Genomic DNA, 16,918 nt, shown 5'->3' on the forward strand with positions numbered 1-16,918 from the left:
TTACACTCTATATCATAATCATTACATCGTATAGACAGTTAGTCCTGGGTGACCTCGTCCAAGAACTGGGCGTCATTCTCTAGCCGCGCCTTGAACTTGTCCCACCACGTATCGAACCTCTTGATCGAAACGTTGCCCTGCGGGTCCAGAAACCCGGTCAGGTAGTTGTACGCATGCTGCACAATCTTGGCAGCGAGCTGCTGCGTCAAAAGCGGGTAGACCCTCGCGAGTTGTCCGGGCGTCGCAATGCTGTTGGTGCCGGAGCGCGCAAGCACGAGGGAGCTGGAACCCTGCAGGGCAGTCTGTTTGGCCTTGGATTCCTGCAGTTTGAGTATCGCCTGGTCCTTGGGCTCAATTGAAATGCCAATGATAAGCTCTGAGATGTTGCTACTAGGCAGCCCCCCACCGGGCGTGTCATCCTCCATGTCTATCTCACCCAGCCCATCTCCTGGGTCCGCGGCGCTGTTCATGTTGGCATTAGGGAGCTTCACTTTAAAGATCGCGCTCGGCTTCTCCGCGCTCAGGTACCCGAAGAGTTTAAACTCCTCCGTGGGGCTTAACTTGAAATATACGGTGCCTGCAAACTCGCTGGGGAACGTCACATTTGGTAGAATGAATAATGAAATGTGCGAGTATGACTTTGGCTTCGTAGACGATAGCACAATAGTGTGCTGTAAACCGCCAGAATTCGGCACCTCCGTCGAGAGCTGCAGAGGGTTCCCGGAGGCAATCGCGGCAAACATAATGACTCCGTGTACTTGACTGGTTAATTGGTGTGGAAGCTGTAACTTCGAGCGCAGCGACTTGGTCTTTTTAAAGGTCCCGTAGAGTTGCCTTAGGTCATTTAGCTTCCAGAAACTTCGAGTTACTTGAACCCTAAAACCTATAGCACGTGCTTATCATGTGATATTATGGGGTCCCACTATTCCTCGCCCTTCAGGCACAGTACCGAGTCCAGCTTGTCGAGTGCCTCTGAAATCCTGAGATTAGCCTCCTCTGCACCCAGAAATTCAATCAGCAACGGCAGTTTCACACCTGGCACGGAGCCTGTAAGCGCGAACCGCGCAGCTTCAAAAACCACGTTCTTACGAATACCATTGTCCCTTGAGAGCCTCTCGATTACCGTCAGCACACTGTTCTCTGTGGACATTTTGCCTTCCATCTTCTGTAGTAAAGCCCTAATCTGATACAAGTCTTGCTTCTGTATGAATTCCCTGACATATTGATTGCGCTCATACTGGGGCTTGGAAAACAGATAGGGAAAGTCCGTAGCAAGCTCATTTGGAGTGTTCAGTGAGGCCCCAACCAGTCCCAATGCCCTCCTTATCTGTGAAACGGTAACCGAAGGGTATAAAGACTGCATTGAACCAAGCAGCTCATTTGCCATTTTATCGAGCACCTCAGGATTTTGAAGCCGCAGCGTCAGGTAGTGCTTGTTAAAAAACCACAGCTTTTTCTCGTCGACTTTCGCATTGCCTTTCGTAAGGCTGTTGAGGTTGAATAGCCGAACCAAGTCTGGGAGACTGAAGCATTCGTGGTTTTTTGCGGCCTCCTCTCGAGGAGGCGACCACCCGAAAAGAACACTGAAGTTAACCAGAGCCTCCGGTAATACGCCCTTTGCGCGAAGAGCCATAACATCGGCGTCGCCCCTTCGCTTGCTCAGCTTTTTGTCGGTAACAGATGTCAAAAGTGGAATGTGAATGAACTCGGGTGGGTTCCATCCAAATGCGTGGTAAAGCGCAATGTGTTTGGGCGTTGAAGGAAGCCACTCTTCTCCCCGCACAACATGGGTAATATCCATCAAGTGGTCGTCAACAACGTTTGCAAAATGGTAAGTTGGCAACGCATCTGATTTCACCAAAATGGGGTCATCGTAACGCCTGTCATTAGGGTTGACCTGAGGCTGCATATCAAGCTTCCCGTGCAAAAGGTCCTCGAACGGCGGGTATCTTTCCGGCGACTTGAGTCTGATGGTGAAAGGGACTTTTTGATCCAATTTTTCCCGAATTTCCCCCTCCGAGAGGTGTGAGCAATGCCGGTCATAGCTAGCTGTTGTAGGCGGCTGGAGTTTTTGGGCACTTTCCCTTAGGCCATCCAGCCTCTCCTTGGTGCAAAAACAGCGGTACGCATGGCCCGAGTCCAGAAGCTTGTTCGTGTACTGCTGATAAATTTCCGTACGATCGCTTTGCCTGAACGGACCATTCTTCTTATCATTGACACCAGGGCCTTCATCATAATGTATACCGCACCATGACAACGATTCGTAGATGTTCTTCTCAGCCCCAGGAACTAACCGATTTTGATCAGTATCTTCGAGTCTTAACAAAAAGCTGCCACCAGTACTTTTGGCCAGCAGATAGTTGTAAAGAGCAGTTCTCAGAGAGCCAATGTGCAGTAGGCCCGTGGGAGAAGGGGCAAACCGAGTCCTCGCTGGCGTTTTCGGCTGTATATCTTTCACGGGCTTCTTTGAAAGAATAGATTTCTTGCTCGTGAAAAGACGATTTGGCCTAGAGAGAACAGAGTTCCACCTCCTTGCGAGAATAAATCTCATGCCGTCGATCATTGAGCCTTGAATTACGCGCCGTAGCTCTCTAATTCGTGGAGTGTTGAAAAGACCTCAGCTTGACGTATTTAGAGTTTTTGTCAGTGATCATCTCATTGGAAAAAAACATGATAGCGGGTAATAAAAACGCTCTGATTCGAACTTGATATTTGACTAGAATACATAATTGGAGGTTTGCCCAAAGCGAATTTTATCGTGATCCACTATTGGATCTGGTATCCAAGCACCAGCCATAACACAGTGTATTCTGACTTTCTCATGATAGTGCAGCTGAGTCAACAGTTTAGGTGTGACAAGTATATATTGTGAATTGTTTTGGGAGCAAGCGCTTTCGACCATCGACTTGTGCACAATTCTTTCATTTCTTGAATCCATGCCTTGGTTTATCTCGTCCACGACCCTAAAAGGGGCCGAGGTAACATCTTGTAGTGCAATCATATAAAGTACCGTGGATACTGCGCGCTCGCCTCCGGATTGGGTGTGTGAGTCCAACCTCTTCAGAGTCGCGTTGTCCCGGAATTTGACCATGATCTCGATTTTCCAGTCAGAAAATTGCTCGGGCTTATCCAGACGAACAGCACCGGCACTTCCCACGTTCTTGAACAGAGCGCAAAAATTTTGGGAAATCTTCTCTACAATTGCGTCCAACTTAGGTTCGAGTTGGCTCCTCTTCTCTTGTATGGTCCTCCTAATTTCCAGAAGTGCGGCCTCCTTGCGGGGAACCACGCAATCAAGTTCGCCGAGTTCCGCTTCTGTTTGTCGCATGATTTCTAGTACTGATTCGTCTTGATTCAGCATTCCTATCTCAGACCTCAGCCTGTCAATGGTGTTGGATATAAAACTGAGATCAAAATTATTACTTTGCTGATATTTCTCTGCAAGATCTGCTAGTTGTGTCTTTTCTGCGTCGGTATAGTGCCTAATTTTGTCCATCCAGCCTCTATATTCATCAGTTTCTTTCATCGACGCGTATTTGTTTTTTGCTTCTTCGTAAGCACCCCTCAACTGTTCTTCCTTTTCGTTGAAGAAGCCTATAACCTCATTCATAGACCTTTCTGTATTAAATGCTTCCAAGTGCTCGATGGTAGCTAAACTTATTTCTCTCTGAAGACCCTGCAGTTTCGCGACAAATTGCGTGATTCCTGACATAACTTTCACTTGTTCCCGTAATGAACTTTTTATTGACTCTCGACAGTCATTAATTTTTGTGGTAACGTCCTGTTGTAGATCTGTTTTCAGCATAGAAAGCTTATTTTCCAGCGCCTTTATCCTATGACTACAGTGTGCAATCGTCTTCTTTTGATCATTTAGTTTTGAAGTTATTTTGTGAAGCTCAGCATCTTCTTGTTTGTTAGACTGCAACTCGCTCCTCAATTCCTGGATCTTTTGTGTGATGAACTGAACTTCATCTTTTTTTGCTTGAATTTGCCCATTTATTCTGGCCATACTTTCTTTGATCTCTCCTTTCCGCTCCTCGGTGAGAACGGAACCTTTGAAGAACTGACATGGTCTAACCTTGAACTCCGACGAAAAGATTTGCCTCCTCCCATAAGCCGACCTCTTGAAGTCATAAACGTAATTGCCCGCAATCACCCTACGAAATTTCAAGTTATTAGACTCGTCAGGCTTCATCAAATAATCCATCAGTCTCGAGCTCATCGCAGTTCGCGATACTGGGATTGTATGCAGCTTGTGCTGCTGACAGAGCATCTTCAGTACGCCATTGTCACCAGAAAGAAAATCTGAGAGGTAGCCTTGAAAACCCAACTTCCTGAGCTCTGAAAGAGGAAGAGGAGATGTCGTGGGCGCTGCGGATAGTTCTCTGATATTGACTCTGAATTTATTGAGAAGCTCATCGCCGAACGTTCTATACGAGTCAGAATCAACAACCGTTAACGCCAGGGATGTGGCAAAGTCGGTGCAAGTTCCCAAATAAGATGCAAATTGAGGATCTTTGACGGAAATCGACATAATGGGCGGCTCCAGAACTTTACCTTGCATTTCCGGCCTGCTCCTCATAAACAAAACTGCATTTCTCAGCTCCTCAAACCGTTTCCCATCAAGGATGCCTATTCTATCCGTTGATACAAGACTCTCATTTTCTTGCTGCAACTTCCGTTTCAAAATGTCCATATGATAGTCTGCATTCACGAGGTTCGCATTTAAGTCAGTTCTCTGCTGTTCGAGTTCTACACCTTTATCAGTGATTTCTTTCCTTTCAGCTTGGATCCTTTCAAACGCTCCTTGATCAGGCACAGGCAGCGCTTCTCGTTTTGCTTGTTCTTCCTTCAAATTGTGCTCCACGACCACTATCTCATCTTTGATTTTACCAGTACGATCTTCGTAGTATTTTAACTGAGCCTGCTTTCCACGGACTTTTTCTTTGAGATGTTCCAGCTTCTCCAAGTAAGACGGAAAGGTGCGTTTTGAAACTTTGAGCTGAACTTCAAGCTTTTTTTTATTTTCGTTCCGCTCAACCGTCTCTGTCTCAATCAGCTGTTGAGTATGTCTAAAAGGTTTCTTGTCGGATATGAGATCTTTCAATTGCTTTCGCATTTTTTCATATTCACGTTTGTATTGCTTAATTCTGACCTTGTGATCTTTGACTTGGACATAAGGAAGCAGCTTCTCGTGCATACCTAGCTCTTCCTTCTTTTTCTTGAAGTTCTCAAGTGCACGAACAGAGGCCGTCAGCTTATCGCGTGTTGCTTTTAACTCCAAAACCCTAGAGCTCTTCAGTTCAAGTTCTTTCGCTTCAACAAGCTCCTCTCCTTGCAGGGCTTTCAAATCCTCAAGGTCCGCGACCATATTCACATCCACTGATCGCGCTGTTTCAACCAGAAGTTTGTCAGACTTTAGACGCGCAAACTCCTCCACTCGTTCTTGCGACAAAAACTGACACAGATTATCAAGCTGAATATTGAGTTCAGACACTAGCCTTTTGACTGCTGACTCAGTCACCGACTGTCCATTCAAGAAGTACTCAGAAGCTTTTCTGTTTCGATGCAACACCCTGGTTACTTTTGTTGTACCGTCACTTGCCACATATCTGTCTTCAGCCTCAGGGTCACGCTTTAGGGTTACCTCTATCACGCTGCGGTCCTCACCATTTTTTATATAGTCTTCAATCTTCGTACTGCGCCCGATGTATTCTGGCTTTCCCGCCAATCCCAAACACACTGCACAAACGAATGTCGATTTCCCTGATCCGTTAGGCCCTATTATCATGTTCAGCGATGGAGACATATGGAATTCTGTGAGCGCGTAAGTGACAAAGTTCTCCAAGCGTAGCGTAACGATTGAACCTGCGCGGAATAGCGCAAGATCATCTTCGCCAAGCTTCAATCTCTTGGAAGAGGGGGCTCCGTCCTCTTCATTATGGGTTCTCGGCAGCGCATTCGGGTCATACTTATGTCGCTCCTCGCCCGAAGACAGCATTTAACAGACCTATTGCACGTTCCTGGCGAAGCTCGCAACAATTGATCTATGTCTTTTTGACTAGAGTGTTCGCTGCCTTAGCGATGACTTCGATTTTTCGATTCTTCATCTCGTCTGAAATGCCACGAATAAAGTCAAAACATCGTTGAAGTCTGAGCTTTAATTACAAGGGCATCGCTTCCAGAAGATAAACACGTAACCCACGAGAGTTTTCCATATGTCGCGTAGTTCCAGACTTAGAACAAGGACGGTCGGAGCTGAAAGGAGCAGGAGCTCAAAACGGGGAAAAAGCGAGGAAGAACTGGATACATATGGTCTGGTAGAAGAGAATGGGGGACGTCCTTTTCAATTAATAGAGGGATTGCCATGTTCTATAGAGCTTCCGCAATATGCGTCGACCTTGACGCATCCTCTATCAGTGAAAGACTCTGCTGTCCTGTATAGCTCCATGCTCAGTTCGCGACGAACCTGGATCAGCTCTGAGATGTTTGACATGCTGTGGTCTAAACAGTACCTGAGCCCCAGCGAGAAAGAGCGGCTTGAGCAGGAAGGCATTGATCCCGAAAGTGTGGACGCCAGTGCTGCCAGAGAGAAAATGCACAAGCTCTGTGACTGCGCGATGGCTGGGGGACCACACGCCTTCTCCGTCAGGTTGTTCATTCTGAAGAACGATGAGATTGAAAAGAAATGGAACGACGCCATCGAACAGAAGCGGAGAAACAAAGCAGACCGTAAAAACCGGGAGCTGGAGGAAAAGAAGAAGAAGCAAGAGGAGCGCAAGCAACAACAGTGGATAAAAAAGCAGGAGAAAGAGCACGGCACGAGCACCGCAGCAGACTCCAGCAGGAATTCTGGGTCGACAGATGGCGCCAAAAAACCCGTGAAGCGCAGATCACGTAAAGAGGACACTACGCAACAGCGGTCACGCTCCCACACTCCTCGCCAAAGGAAATCCGTACCGCAATCAACTGAGGACCAGAAAATGATCACAAATCTGAACCTTATGGCACAGAAGAATCCTGAGCTGAACTCACTGATGATAGTAGTTGCCGGGGGAAGAGCGTCGACAGACCAGGTGGAAGAGTTCAAAAAATACATCGAAAAAGCACGTAAGATGCCTGTTCCGCCTGGTTGGAAGCCGACCGCTAATGCTTCCTCTTCAACTCCACAGAAGCTAAAGAGTGGAGGTAGCGATTCAAGCCTGGATAGAGCAGATTCTGTGGCAGCGCCTGCGCGGGCCGCAAAGTCTTTAGGCGCATCACAAGTGAAGAGCGAGGAGACAGCGCAGCTTTCGAGTGAAACCAACTCCGCTGGCGGCACGGCTGAGCCCAGAAAAAAGCGAAAGTATACCAAAAGGAAGAATGTCGACACTCCCGTTGAACCAGAGGACAAGTCCATGCAACTAACTACGTTTCAACAAAAATACATGCATAATGCTGACATTGTTTTTGAGTACGTCGAAAATCCAAATAAAAGATTCAGTTTACCGAAAGACGCAATATTAGAGCCGCTTGAAGATGGGGAATCATACTTGATGTCTTGGATTCTCATACACAACAGAAAAGAGCTGGAGAAGTACAAGGAAAAGAGGAAAAAGACCTTAGACAAAAAGGCCAAGCCTGAGAAGACTGCTGAAGTTTCAACTGAAGATTCAGCTAACAAAGAAGAGGAAGACGACTATGATATCTTCGAAGATCCCAAAGCACCAGACCCCCTTTTTACGCCAATGACTGTCAAATTCTCGAATATTCATAAAAAGTTTCAGCCAATAATGACGAACAGCGTCAACCCAGCAGAGAAAGTACGAAAGCGCATGTCTAACATCATCGAGCGTGGAACGAGACTATCTGGGTATAACCTTTGGTTCCAACTTGATGCTTACGATGACAGCGGTTTTGCAGAGTCGCTACGGTGCGATTTAAAAGACTACGAGTCAGGATTTAGAAGCAAGAGACATAGAAAGCAACTTTGAGGAGCTGTTAATTGTTTACGTAGAATATTGTAATTGTATGCCAAATTTCCCCGGTCTTATAAGAGCGGGCGTTTTGGATTCACCTGCTAAATTGGACGGGAGTTCGAGCGGAGCGCCTGTGAACTCTGCTCCCGCGCTGATGAGAAAACCTTTGTACTTTCCCTCCCATAGAACACGCAGATTTTTGTGGCGTAAACTTGTGCTTAGTTTCCAAACACTTGCAAAGTTAGCATCGATGAGCGAGTTCTCAAATCGTTGTATTGTAGATTTCTCTTTGGTTAATTTTTGAAGGGAAGATGCAAATGTTACGTTCAGGTCCTCTATCAATTTCTGGGAGCTGGTGGATCCAGCCATTAAATGGTAAAACATCGGACTATCTTCCTTAGGTCCCTGTTTCTTCTGAACCCGCTCTTTTGAAAATACTGAGGAGTTCGTATTAGGGGCGTCAAGCGGCTCAGTTCTACGCTGATCGAGCTGCTTTGTATGGCCACGCCTCCATAAGTCGCAACCGAAGGACAAGTTTGATTCAATAGAATAAAGATTGAAATCATATTTGGAGCTGAAAGTCGCACCCGATGATGTTTTGACCGAATACGTTGAGGATACGTGACCGAAAAGTGGGTTCCAGGAGAGCGTCAAAGTTAACGGCTTCCCTGTATTCGCAGAATGTGTGCAGTATCTTAGCGTTGTAGAGCAAGCAGGCGTTGTATTCAGCACCCCGAACCACAGTTCTCCACCTACAGAAAGCGAGGAGTCGTTGTAAAGAGATGTGTTTAACTTTGATTGGCTACCGACAAAGTTATGCAAAATGCGATAGCCAAGAAGGCCTTCGTTAGTTGATGCTACCCATTCTTGGCAGTTTTGCCCTGAGTCCTTTTGCCAATAGAGTGTCAACACACTGGCATTCGCCAGGCTGCTAATGCACTTCGCAACAAATTGTGTTTGAGCGCTTGAGCGACTGACAACCATTGCTTCCAATGTGGAAGTCGGATAATACATACGGCCGTACCATAGGGACGATGGTCCAAACTCTTTTGCCCCATCAGAGCTACTTCTCAACGAGTGGCAGGGATAGAGTGGCCGTATTTGCCTATAGGTTTCCGAAGCTTCCTGCAGGAGAATGTCGCGAGAATTACTCACATAGTTTTCCAGGCCTTGGCAGTTAGTGTAAAGGTATGCTAATGAGCCATTTATCACCTTGTTATTTGAGAGTTCAAATGTTGTAAAGGTGTTCGGAGTTGATTTGTTCGACACTTGAAACTTCACCCCAGAAGGAACCCTGAAGCTCAGTAAGTTCTCAGAAGTCGCTGTTACATTCTCATAACTGTTATCTCGATTCCATCCGGTGCACTGTTCGAAAGATCGCAGAACGTGCTCCATATAATCTATCATTAATTTAACTCGTGAGTCGCTGTGTAGGTAATCTAGAGTTTATGTTCGTAATATTGTTAAGCGATCAACTCAACTTCAGCAGGGAAACATAGAAAAATCGTGGAAGAATATCTGGAAACTCAGACTGATAGACGCCGTGCTCTGATGGATCACAGCTTGGAATTGAGTACAGACAAGATTGGTAAGCTGGATGAACCGCAAATCGAGCCAGGGAACGCCCTTGGTAACGCGTTCCCAGTAGTGAAGATCGAAGAATACCAAGACAACTCGGATGAAACCCCAATCAAGGTGCGTAGGCGTGGGGGGAAGGCGCAATCAAAACCTTCTTCTCCACAACCTGCCAGCCTCAATATTTCCCAAGGCGCTACCCGCCGCCGGCGTTCAAGCAGTCGAACATCTAGCAAAAATCTGAAGAGCACAACCGACATATCGCCGGCTTCGATGATCTTCCGTAACCTGCTGATACTGGAAGATGACCTACGAAGACAGGCTCGAGAGCAGAAGATCCTGAAGTGGCAATTTACCCTTTTCTTATCAGCGTTGGTGGGCATCGCTGCGGCCGCATTTTATGAGCTGTACTTCTCGCAAGAATCTGTCAAGGGCATATACAAAGTGATGCTAGAGTTCGTGTTGATATTTATTCTTGTAACAGTCGTGCTGTTTCACCTAAGTGGAGAATATCGCCGCACCATAGTGATTCCGCGGAAATTCTTCACTTCTACAAACAAGGGAATCCGACAATTCAACGTGAAGCTTGTAAAAGTTAAAAGCTCCATACCGGATCTTTGCATTGACCTGGTACGATGGGTGTGCCGAAAATCTGCGGTTGTAAACCTGCTGCTCTCACGTAAGTGCTTGCCAGCGCGGATAGCAGAAGACAGCTGGCTGCTCCGTTTCTGGACCTCTGTGGCTCTGAGATCACAGCCGCGTATCGGCGCCGTTGACGTTAAGCTTATTTTAAACCCAAGAGCATTCAGCGCCGAAATTCGAGAGGGCTGGGAAATATACAGAGACGAGTTCTGGGCCCGTGAAGGAGCTCGGAGACGGAAAAAGGTCAACGAAACCAGCCCACGCAAAGATGAGTAATACCTGGTTTCTGTTGCTCTGATCACGCCTGCTATACTATCATAGACAATCCTAATCATTCCACTACGGCCTTCGACATAAAGAATACAAGGCTTTTGTCCTCTCCAATACAGAGAGCAAACACAACTTGCCATTACTTAGCCACATATATAAATTGAGAAGTTGCCGGAGGGGCGGCAGCAGGCTCGCTATTACTATAGTCCTTGTGCTTTCAGTGCCAAGATGTTAGACTCTCGACGATCTTGTTTTACGGTTACCCGCAAGACAAGAATATGGCCTTACAACAAGAAGATAATGTTTAGAGCCCCTTTAGCGAAGCTTTTACCACTAAAACAAGAACGAGTCAGAGGCACATTTCGGCCCAAGATGATGCGAGGATTCAAGCAAAAGGTTCGTAATATCAGTCCGCACTTGCTGGGAACAAATTGAATTTTTACTAACAGAGAGCCTTTTGAAGCTGATCAAAAAAACCACTGGATCGTCATCCTCTGGACAGAAGAAGAAAGACAAAGAGGAGGCGAAAAAGACCTCTTCAGGAACCAGTAGCCCCGGAAGCGCGAGCGGAACATCGAAGTCAGCTGCCGAGAAGAAGTCGGCCTCGAGCTCCAGCTCCTCCAAGCATACGAAGAGTAAAACGGCAACGAATAACGGATCTGAAAAAAAGAGCAACCCACCGCCGTCTTCGGCTCAAAATGATAGTCCTAATGCAGCGCCTACGAGCAAAAACAAACTTGAGGTTATGGGAAACATAAACCAACCGTCACGGTCGTCCCAGCCCACTTTAATCGCTGCAGCAGCTCTGCCTCCTTCGCCCACTACTGCCACCGTGTCTCTGGCAGTACCAGGAACACAATCGTCCAAGGAACCTACCACTGCCAGTGGAATTGAGATTCCGAGATCATCGCATTCTTTTGAACGTTTGCCCAATGCTTCAAAGTTGAACCCTGAGGCGGACCTTGATCTGATAAAAACCCCGCAAAGACATTCTTCCTCGCGGTTTGAGCCCTCACGTTACACTCAGATTACAAAACTACCTCACTTTGATGACGTTTCACCAGAAGAACAAATTCCGTTATTTATTGCCAAAGTGGACCAGTGCAATACCATTTTTGACTTCGGTGACCCCAGTTTTGATATTCAGGGCAAAGAAATAAAAAGAGTCACCCTTCAAGAATTAATAGAGTTTGTTGTTACAAACCGGTTTGCATACACCGAAGAGATGTATGCTCATGTTGTGAACATGTTTAAAAACAACTTGTTCAGACCCATACCGCCCCCAGTGAACCCCATTGGAGACGTCTTCGACCCCGATGAGGACGAACCTGTTAACGAGCTTGCGTGGCCTCACATGCAGTGCATTTACGAGTTCTTTCTGAGGTTTGTCGAGAGCCCTGATTTCAACCATCAAATTGCCAAGCAGTATATTGACCAAGATTTCATTTTGAGATTGTTGGAATTATTTGACAGTGAAGACATTAGAGAAAGGGACTGTTTGAAAACCACCTTGCACCGTATTTACGGCAAGTTCCTGAGCTTAAGAAGTTTTATTCGTCGCTCAATAAACAACATTTTCTTGCAATTTGTCTACGAGACCGAGAGATTCAACGGTATTGCGGAATTGCTTGAGATCTTGGGTTCTATCATCAACGGGTTCGCCTTGCCCTTGAAAGAAGAGCACAAAGTTTTCCTAGTTCGCGTATTGATGCCCTTGCACAAGGTCCGCTGCTTGTCGCTATACCACCCGCAGTTAGCATACTGTATCGTGCAGTTTTTGGAGAAAGAGCCTCTCTTGACAGAGGAGGTGGTCATGGGCCTTCTTCGCTACTGGCCCAAAATCAACTCTACAAAGGAAATTATGTTCTTGAACGAAATAGAAGATATTTTCGAGGTGATAGAACCACTAGAGTTCATAAAAGTTGAAGTGCCTTTGTTCGTCCAGGTGGCCAAGTGCATTTCTTCATCACATTTCCAGGTCTCTGAGAAGGTGCTCAGCTACTGGAACAACGAGTACTTTCTGAATCTCTGCATCGAGAACGCGGAGGTCATCTTGCCCATTATATTCCCAGCGTTATACGAGCTAACGTCACAACTAGACCTGGAGTCCCAGAGTGATGAAAATGGGCACCCTACGTCAGATCCTTACGTTTTAGTCGAACAAGCCATCAGTTCCGGCTCCTGGAACCGCGCTATCCACGCAATGGCCTTTAAGGCTCTCAAAATATTCTTGGAGACGAACCCGGTCCTTTATGACAACTGCAACTCGTTGTATTTGACAAGTGTCAAGGAGACGCAAAGGCGCAAAGTGGAACGCGAAGAAAATTGGCATAGGCTCGAAAGCTATGTTGAAAAGCTCAAGATCAGTGGCACTGCAGGAGGTGACGAAAGTTCTCCTCAAGACTGAGTCTCCATCAAATTGCCACAAGAGCATATCTGTGAGCGCTCCGCTACCAAAGGACAGACCCGGGCCCTAGACACCGCTGGAAGCCTTTCGGGCCCCGAGCTTCTCTAGGCGTAGTCTTTCGAAGACAATCATCCCGTAAAAATTGTCAAGAACGCGAAGGTCATCGAGAGAAAAGCTTCGCATCCAGTGCATACATCGTTGGCAATTTGTGAGAAACATCAACCTCTCGCATGTTCCAACACAGCGGATACTATCACGAGACCCAACACAACTTTGGGAATACTCAAAGGGCACTAAGAAAGCATCCCAGACCTTCCAAGAACGCATTCCTTTCGATTGTTGAGTGCTGAATTCTAGCAATATCTCAGGTTTAGTTGAGTTTCCGTGTATAATGACGCCACATCATAGTTTGTTCCAATAGTTTAGGGGTTTCTCTTATGGAGTACTAGGTAGTAATACAGACTACATATTCACCAGTGAAAGCAGTAAGGCCTCCCCACGTTTTAGATCATGAGCTTTGCCAGACCATTCTTATTCCAAAAAACCGCGCTAGGTCAATTGCGAAAATTCCTGTCGCCTTTCAGTTTTGGCAAAAGCAGGCTTATGTCCTCAGGCGCAAGGGCCGCGAAGGCTCCTCTGTATTCGGGATTCGTTGGATACAAGACCGTTGGTTTTGCCGCAGGTACATCTTTGGCGATGCTTCTATCGACCATCTCGAGCAAAAACATTATTCGCAGTGACACCATACTGGATGTAAAACAGCGTAACGCAGGATTGCCAGAAGAAATTGGCTTACCAGGCCAGCGCGGGAAGAGTGCAGTGAGCAAGAAAGTGAATTACAGAGAACTTTGTTTAGGGTCTGTGTTGGGACTTATGATAGGTGTTGTTGTTGGCAAAATATCCTCAGTTTTGGTCTTTGTCACTGCATGTGGTCTTCTCAGCCTACAGTGGCTCAGTAACAGGGGCTTAGTTGACAAGAACGCGACTTGGGGTCTCTCAAAGTATATTGTGAAGACCGGCAGAGAATCGGTTGATTTGAACACTCTTATTTGGGACAAGCCTAGTTTCAAGGTTCCATTCATTTTAACATTCGTACTTGCAGCACTTAACGTCTAGATCAGCCTTCCTCTCGTAGGGGCTCATATTGAATAGTTGAAGTCCCTTTTGGCGATGACTACTGCTGTCCTGTGTTCGGCGAGTATCTGTTCACGTGGTGTGTTTTTCTGGCATATATGCTAAACCACTTCTTAATATTAATCATCTCCAATAGCACTACCATTAATCGAAAATACTACATTCCTATAAGCAAAGTTTAGATGTCCAGAATACACCCGGATACATCGAACTATCCCTTTAGGTTCGAGCCGTTTCTTCGGCAGGAGTACTCCTTCTCTCTAGACCCTGACAGACCCGTATGCGAATTCTACAACCCTAGGGAAGGCCCGTCTTCGTGCCCAAACGGAAATTCATGTCCCAATAAGCATGTTCTGCCAATATTTCAGAACAAAATAGTCTGCAAGCATTGGCTGCGAGGATTGTGTAAGAAGAATGACCAGTGCGAGTACCTGCACGAGTATAACCTGCGGAAAATGCCGGAGTGCGTGTTCTTTTCGAAAAACGGCTACTGCACACAATCGCCGGAGTGCCAGTACCTACATATCAATCCAAGCTCCAAAATCCAGGAGTGTGAAGACTACAGGATGGGATTCTGCCCCGCTGGTGCGCAATGTAAAAAGAGACACATCAAGAAAACGATGTGTCCTCGCTACATCACTGGGTTTTGCCCGTTGGGAAGACTCGACTGCGAAATGGAACACCCTCCGTTTGTGATACCGAACGAGCTGAGCAAGCTGCGGATCAAGAACGATGATGAAATAAACACGAAGAAGCAGGATGAGGAAAAAGAACGGCGTTTAAACGCTATCATCAATGGCGAAATCATTGCGTAAACCAGCTGGGGTATTGTATAGGATGGCAAGCACTGCCGCTAAATACTGGAAACGATAATAATATTACAATAACTAATCATGTGTGAGAAACGCCTTTGTGATCGTGAGGGGTGGTCTGACCGTCCGTGCGAGCAGCCCTCATATATCTTGAAGGGATCTTAAGCAATGTTCGAGTGGCATTCTGTCTTGCAGAATCTGGGCGAGGAAGGCAAGCTCGTTCCTCCACTGTACCCACAGCTCTTCGCGCAAAACATTAAACTCAAGAGGACTGTTTTTCGATATAGCGCTCATGAGCCATTGGGTTTGTGGGAGGGAGGCGCCCCCGCCGGGCTCACCATGCGTCATAGCGGCCATGAGTTCGGCGTAAGGCTCTGCCTTAGTGATCGCAGCGAGGAGCGTGAGACCCACGCTATACAGATCGGTCTCGAAACTGGAGTTCGCGCATTGAGACATCTGCTCCGGGGCGCAGTACTCGAGCGTAGTCTCGAGGGAAGGGGGGCGCGTATCACCGGCGAACACCACTCGCGCAGACGAAAAGTCCGCCAGGTAGTAGCGGGGCATTGCGTCACTGTCAAAGTCCATCAGTATATTTTCCGTCTTGATGTCTCCATGCACAACGCTCCTGGACTTGAGGAGCTGCAGGCCGGACAGGAGGCTCTCCGCGAGGACGCGCCAGTGCGTGTTGTCAAACTCCGTGTTGTAGGTGTAAAAGTGCTTCAACGAGCAGTTCATGCGCTCCAGCACGATGGCCGGGACCGTTTCGTTGCTGCGCAGCTTTTTGTGGTGCGACTTGTTGACCAAGGTGAGGCCATAGAACGGTATGACGGGCGCGTACAGGGGCGCGCGGGTGCATTGAAGCCGCGACAGTATAGTGGCCTCTTTGTAGATGTGCGAGCTTTTGCGACTGGTTTGCGGCACCTTCAGGGCGAAAGCGGCCTGCCGGGAGGCGTTGCACAGGTCGTAAACGCACGCGTAGGTGCCGCGGCCTAGCGGCGTGGAGGACGTCTTCCACTCGGGGTCGTGGATGGGGTCAATGGGCGAGAGGAGCGCGCGCGCCTGCTGTATCGAGACGGCGGAGTGGCCCGACGTATGGAATGACAGATTGTTGACCAGGTCTGTGTTGTTGTTGATAGAGGAGCAGATCTCCGATACCGCTTCGCGCACGGGGTCTGCGTCGCAGGGGCGCACGGGACTGAGGGCGGGGAAGCCTGAGGAAGCCGTGGGGGTGACCGGGGACGGCAGCTGCTGCTGGAAGAGTTTTGTGTCTTGCTTGGCCTGCGCAGGCGGCGTGGAGAGCACGGCGCTATCCAGGCCGCGGCGCTTGCGCAGGGCCAGCACAGCCGGGGAGCTGGGAGGGGTTTCGGTGTGGCCACAGTCCATACGCGTTGAGACGGGCAGAAGGGCTGTGTGTTGTTGTAGTGCGCTCGGGCTTGTTAGCGGTGCTCGAGAGGAAGGAAAGCAGGGAGAGATAGCGCCCCATCGCAGAAAATGACGTTGGAACGGCTCACCACGCACGGCGCTCGAGCGCCAACGGCTAACGCGGGGGCGCATGAGGCGTGGCACGTGACACACGGCCCAGGTCGCGTGATGAGGACGATCTGCACGTGACAGGAGCGCGCTGAGGCACGTGACTGAATATCTCGGCACGTGCTCCGTAAGTCACGTGATACAAAATCATCACGCGTAATCATGCATCACTCGTGGCACGTGATCTCCAGTCACATGACCAGCGACGCCGCCGCGCATCCGCGCTTGCTCTCTTCTCTCCACCGGGCGTGCTCCGCTGGACAGCGGCGCAAGCAACCCGAGCCGCAACCCACGTGACTATTGCCCCTCATCACACACCCACACACCCGCGCCGCCCCGCTGCTGGCTATTTATGGCTCTCCAACACGCCCTCGCTCTTGCGCGCCTGCGGAGGCCTGCAGAGCAACTGCTGGGCCCACGTCGCCTTTGCGACGCGCACGCACGCTTGCCGCTGCCCTTCAGAGCCACGTCATGGAAGCAGTGCTACGTGTTCTGTGCGTCATGCCCGCGCGATCCTGGGCCGCGGAAGCGCCACGGGCGCGTCTGCGGGCCAAGGACTATGGGCTCCGTCGGCACGTGACCGGACCCTC

The 16,918-nt window shown here is 48.3% G+C and overlaps 10 protein-coding genes across 10 annotated transcripts; 5 read left to right on the top strand and 5 right to left on the bottom strand.

Annotated features, from left to right (window-relative positions):
- Positions 1 to 38: 38 nt before the first annotated feature.
- Positions 39 to 743, bottom strand: OPI10 (Opi10p; the record flags this gene model as incomplete). Its single annotated transcript, XM_002552800.1, has 1 exon — positions 39 to 743. The coding sequence occupies one exon, from the start codon at positions 741 to 743 to the stop codon at positions 39 to 41; it is 705 nt and encodes a 234-aa protein (XP_002552846.1).
- Positions 744 to 922: 179 nt separating this feature from the next.
- On the bottom strand, positions 923 to 2,563 carry MSE1 (glutamate--tRNA ligase MSE1; the record flags this gene model as incomplete). The annotated part of the gene is made up of 1 exon (XM_002552801.1): positions 923 to 2,563. One exon carries the CDS (start codon positions 2,561 to 2,563, stop codon positions 923 to 925), a length of 1,641 nt encoding a protein of 546 aa, XP_002552847.1.
- A 153-nt stretch (positions 2,564 to 2,716) lies between these two features.
- SMC5 (DNA repair ATPase SMC5) lies at positions 2,717 to 6,001 on the bottom strand (the record flags this gene model as incomplete). Its single annotated transcript, XM_002552802.1, has 1 exon — positions 2,717 to 6,001. One exon carries the CDS (start codon positions 5,999 to 6,001, stop codon positions 2,717 to 2,719), a length of 3,285 nt encoding a protein of 1,094 aa, XP_002552848.1.
- A 217-nt stretch (positions 6,002 to 6,218) lies between these two features.
- SWC3 (Swc3p) lies at positions 6,219 to 7,973 on the top strand (the record flags this gene model as incomplete). The annotated part of the gene is made up of 1 exon (XM_002552803.1): positions 6,219 to 7,973. One exon carries the CDS (start codon positions 6,219 to 6,221, stop codon positions 7,971 to 7,973), a length of 1,755 nt encoding a protein of 584 aa, XP_002552849.1.
- A 15-nt stretch (positions 7,974 to 7,988) lies between these two features.
- MDM10 (Mdm10p) lies at positions 7,989 to 9,365 on the bottom strand (the record flags this gene model as incomplete). The annotated part of the gene is made up of 1 exon (XM_002552804.1): positions 7,989 to 9,365. One exon carries the CDS (start codon positions 9,363 to 9,365, stop codon positions 7,989 to 7,991), a length of 1,377 nt encoding a protein of 458 aa, XP_002552850.1.
- A 144-nt stretch (positions 9,366 to 9,509) lies between these two features.
- On the top strand, positions 9,510 to 10,451 carry SPO7 (Nem1-Spo7 phosphatase regulatory subunit SPO7; the record flags this gene model as incomplete). Its single annotated transcript, XM_002552805.1, has 1 exon — positions 9,510 to 10,451. The coding sequence occupies one exon, from the start codon at positions 9,510 to 9,512 to the stop codon at positions 10,449 to 10,451; it is 942 nt and encodes a 313-aa protein (XP_002552851.1).
- A 366-nt stretch (positions 10,452 to 10,817) lies between these two features.
- Positions 10,818 to 12,852, top strand: RTS1 (protein phosphatase 2A regulatory subunit RTS1; the record flags this gene model as incomplete). Its single annotated transcript, XM_002552806.1, has 2 exons — positions 10,818 to 10,841; positions 10,909 to 12,852. 2 exons carry the CDS (start codon positions 10,818 to 10,820, stop codon positions 12,850 to 12,852), a joined length of 1,968 nt encoding a protein of 655 aa, XP_002552852.1.
- Positions 12,853 to 13,362: 510 nt separating this feature from the next.
- FUN14 (Fun14p) lies at positions 13,363 to 13,968 on the top strand (the record flags this gene model as incomplete). The annotated part of the gene is made up of 1 exon (XM_002552807.1): positions 13,363 to 13,968. The coding sequence occupies one exon, from the start codon at positions 13,363 to 13,365 to the stop codon at positions 13,966 to 13,968; it is 606 nt and encodes a 201-aa protein (XP_002552853.1).
- A 200-nt stretch (positions 13,969 to 14,168) lies between these two features.
- On the top strand, positions 14,169 to 14,801 carry YTH1 (cleavage polyadenylation factor RNA-binding subunit YTH1; the record flags this gene model as incomplete). The annotated part of the gene is made up of 1 exon (XM_002552808.1): positions 14,169 to 14,801. One exon carries the CDS (start codon positions 14,169 to 14,171, stop codon positions 14,799 to 14,801), a length of 633 nt encoding a protein of 210 aa, XP_002552854.1.
- A 138-nt stretch (positions 14,802 to 14,939) lies between these two features.
- Positions 14,940 to 16,352, bottom strand: ISR1 (putative protein kinase ISR1; the record flags this gene model as incomplete). The annotated part of the gene is made up of 1 exon (XM_002552809.1): positions 14,940 to 16,352. One exon carries the CDS (start codon positions 16,350 to 16,352, stop codon positions 14,940 to 14,942), a length of 1,413 nt encoding a protein of 470 aa, XP_002552855.1.
- Between the last annotated feature and the right edge of the window lie 566 nt (positions 16,353 to 16,918).

This window comes from Lachancea thermotolerans (genome assembly GCF_000142805.1).
Source record: "Lachancea thermotolerans CBS 6340 chromosome D complete sequence".
Taxonomy (NCBI): Eukaryota; Fungi; Ascomycota; class Saccharomycetes; order Saccharomycetales; family Saccharomycetaceae; genus Lachancea; species Lachancea thermotolerans.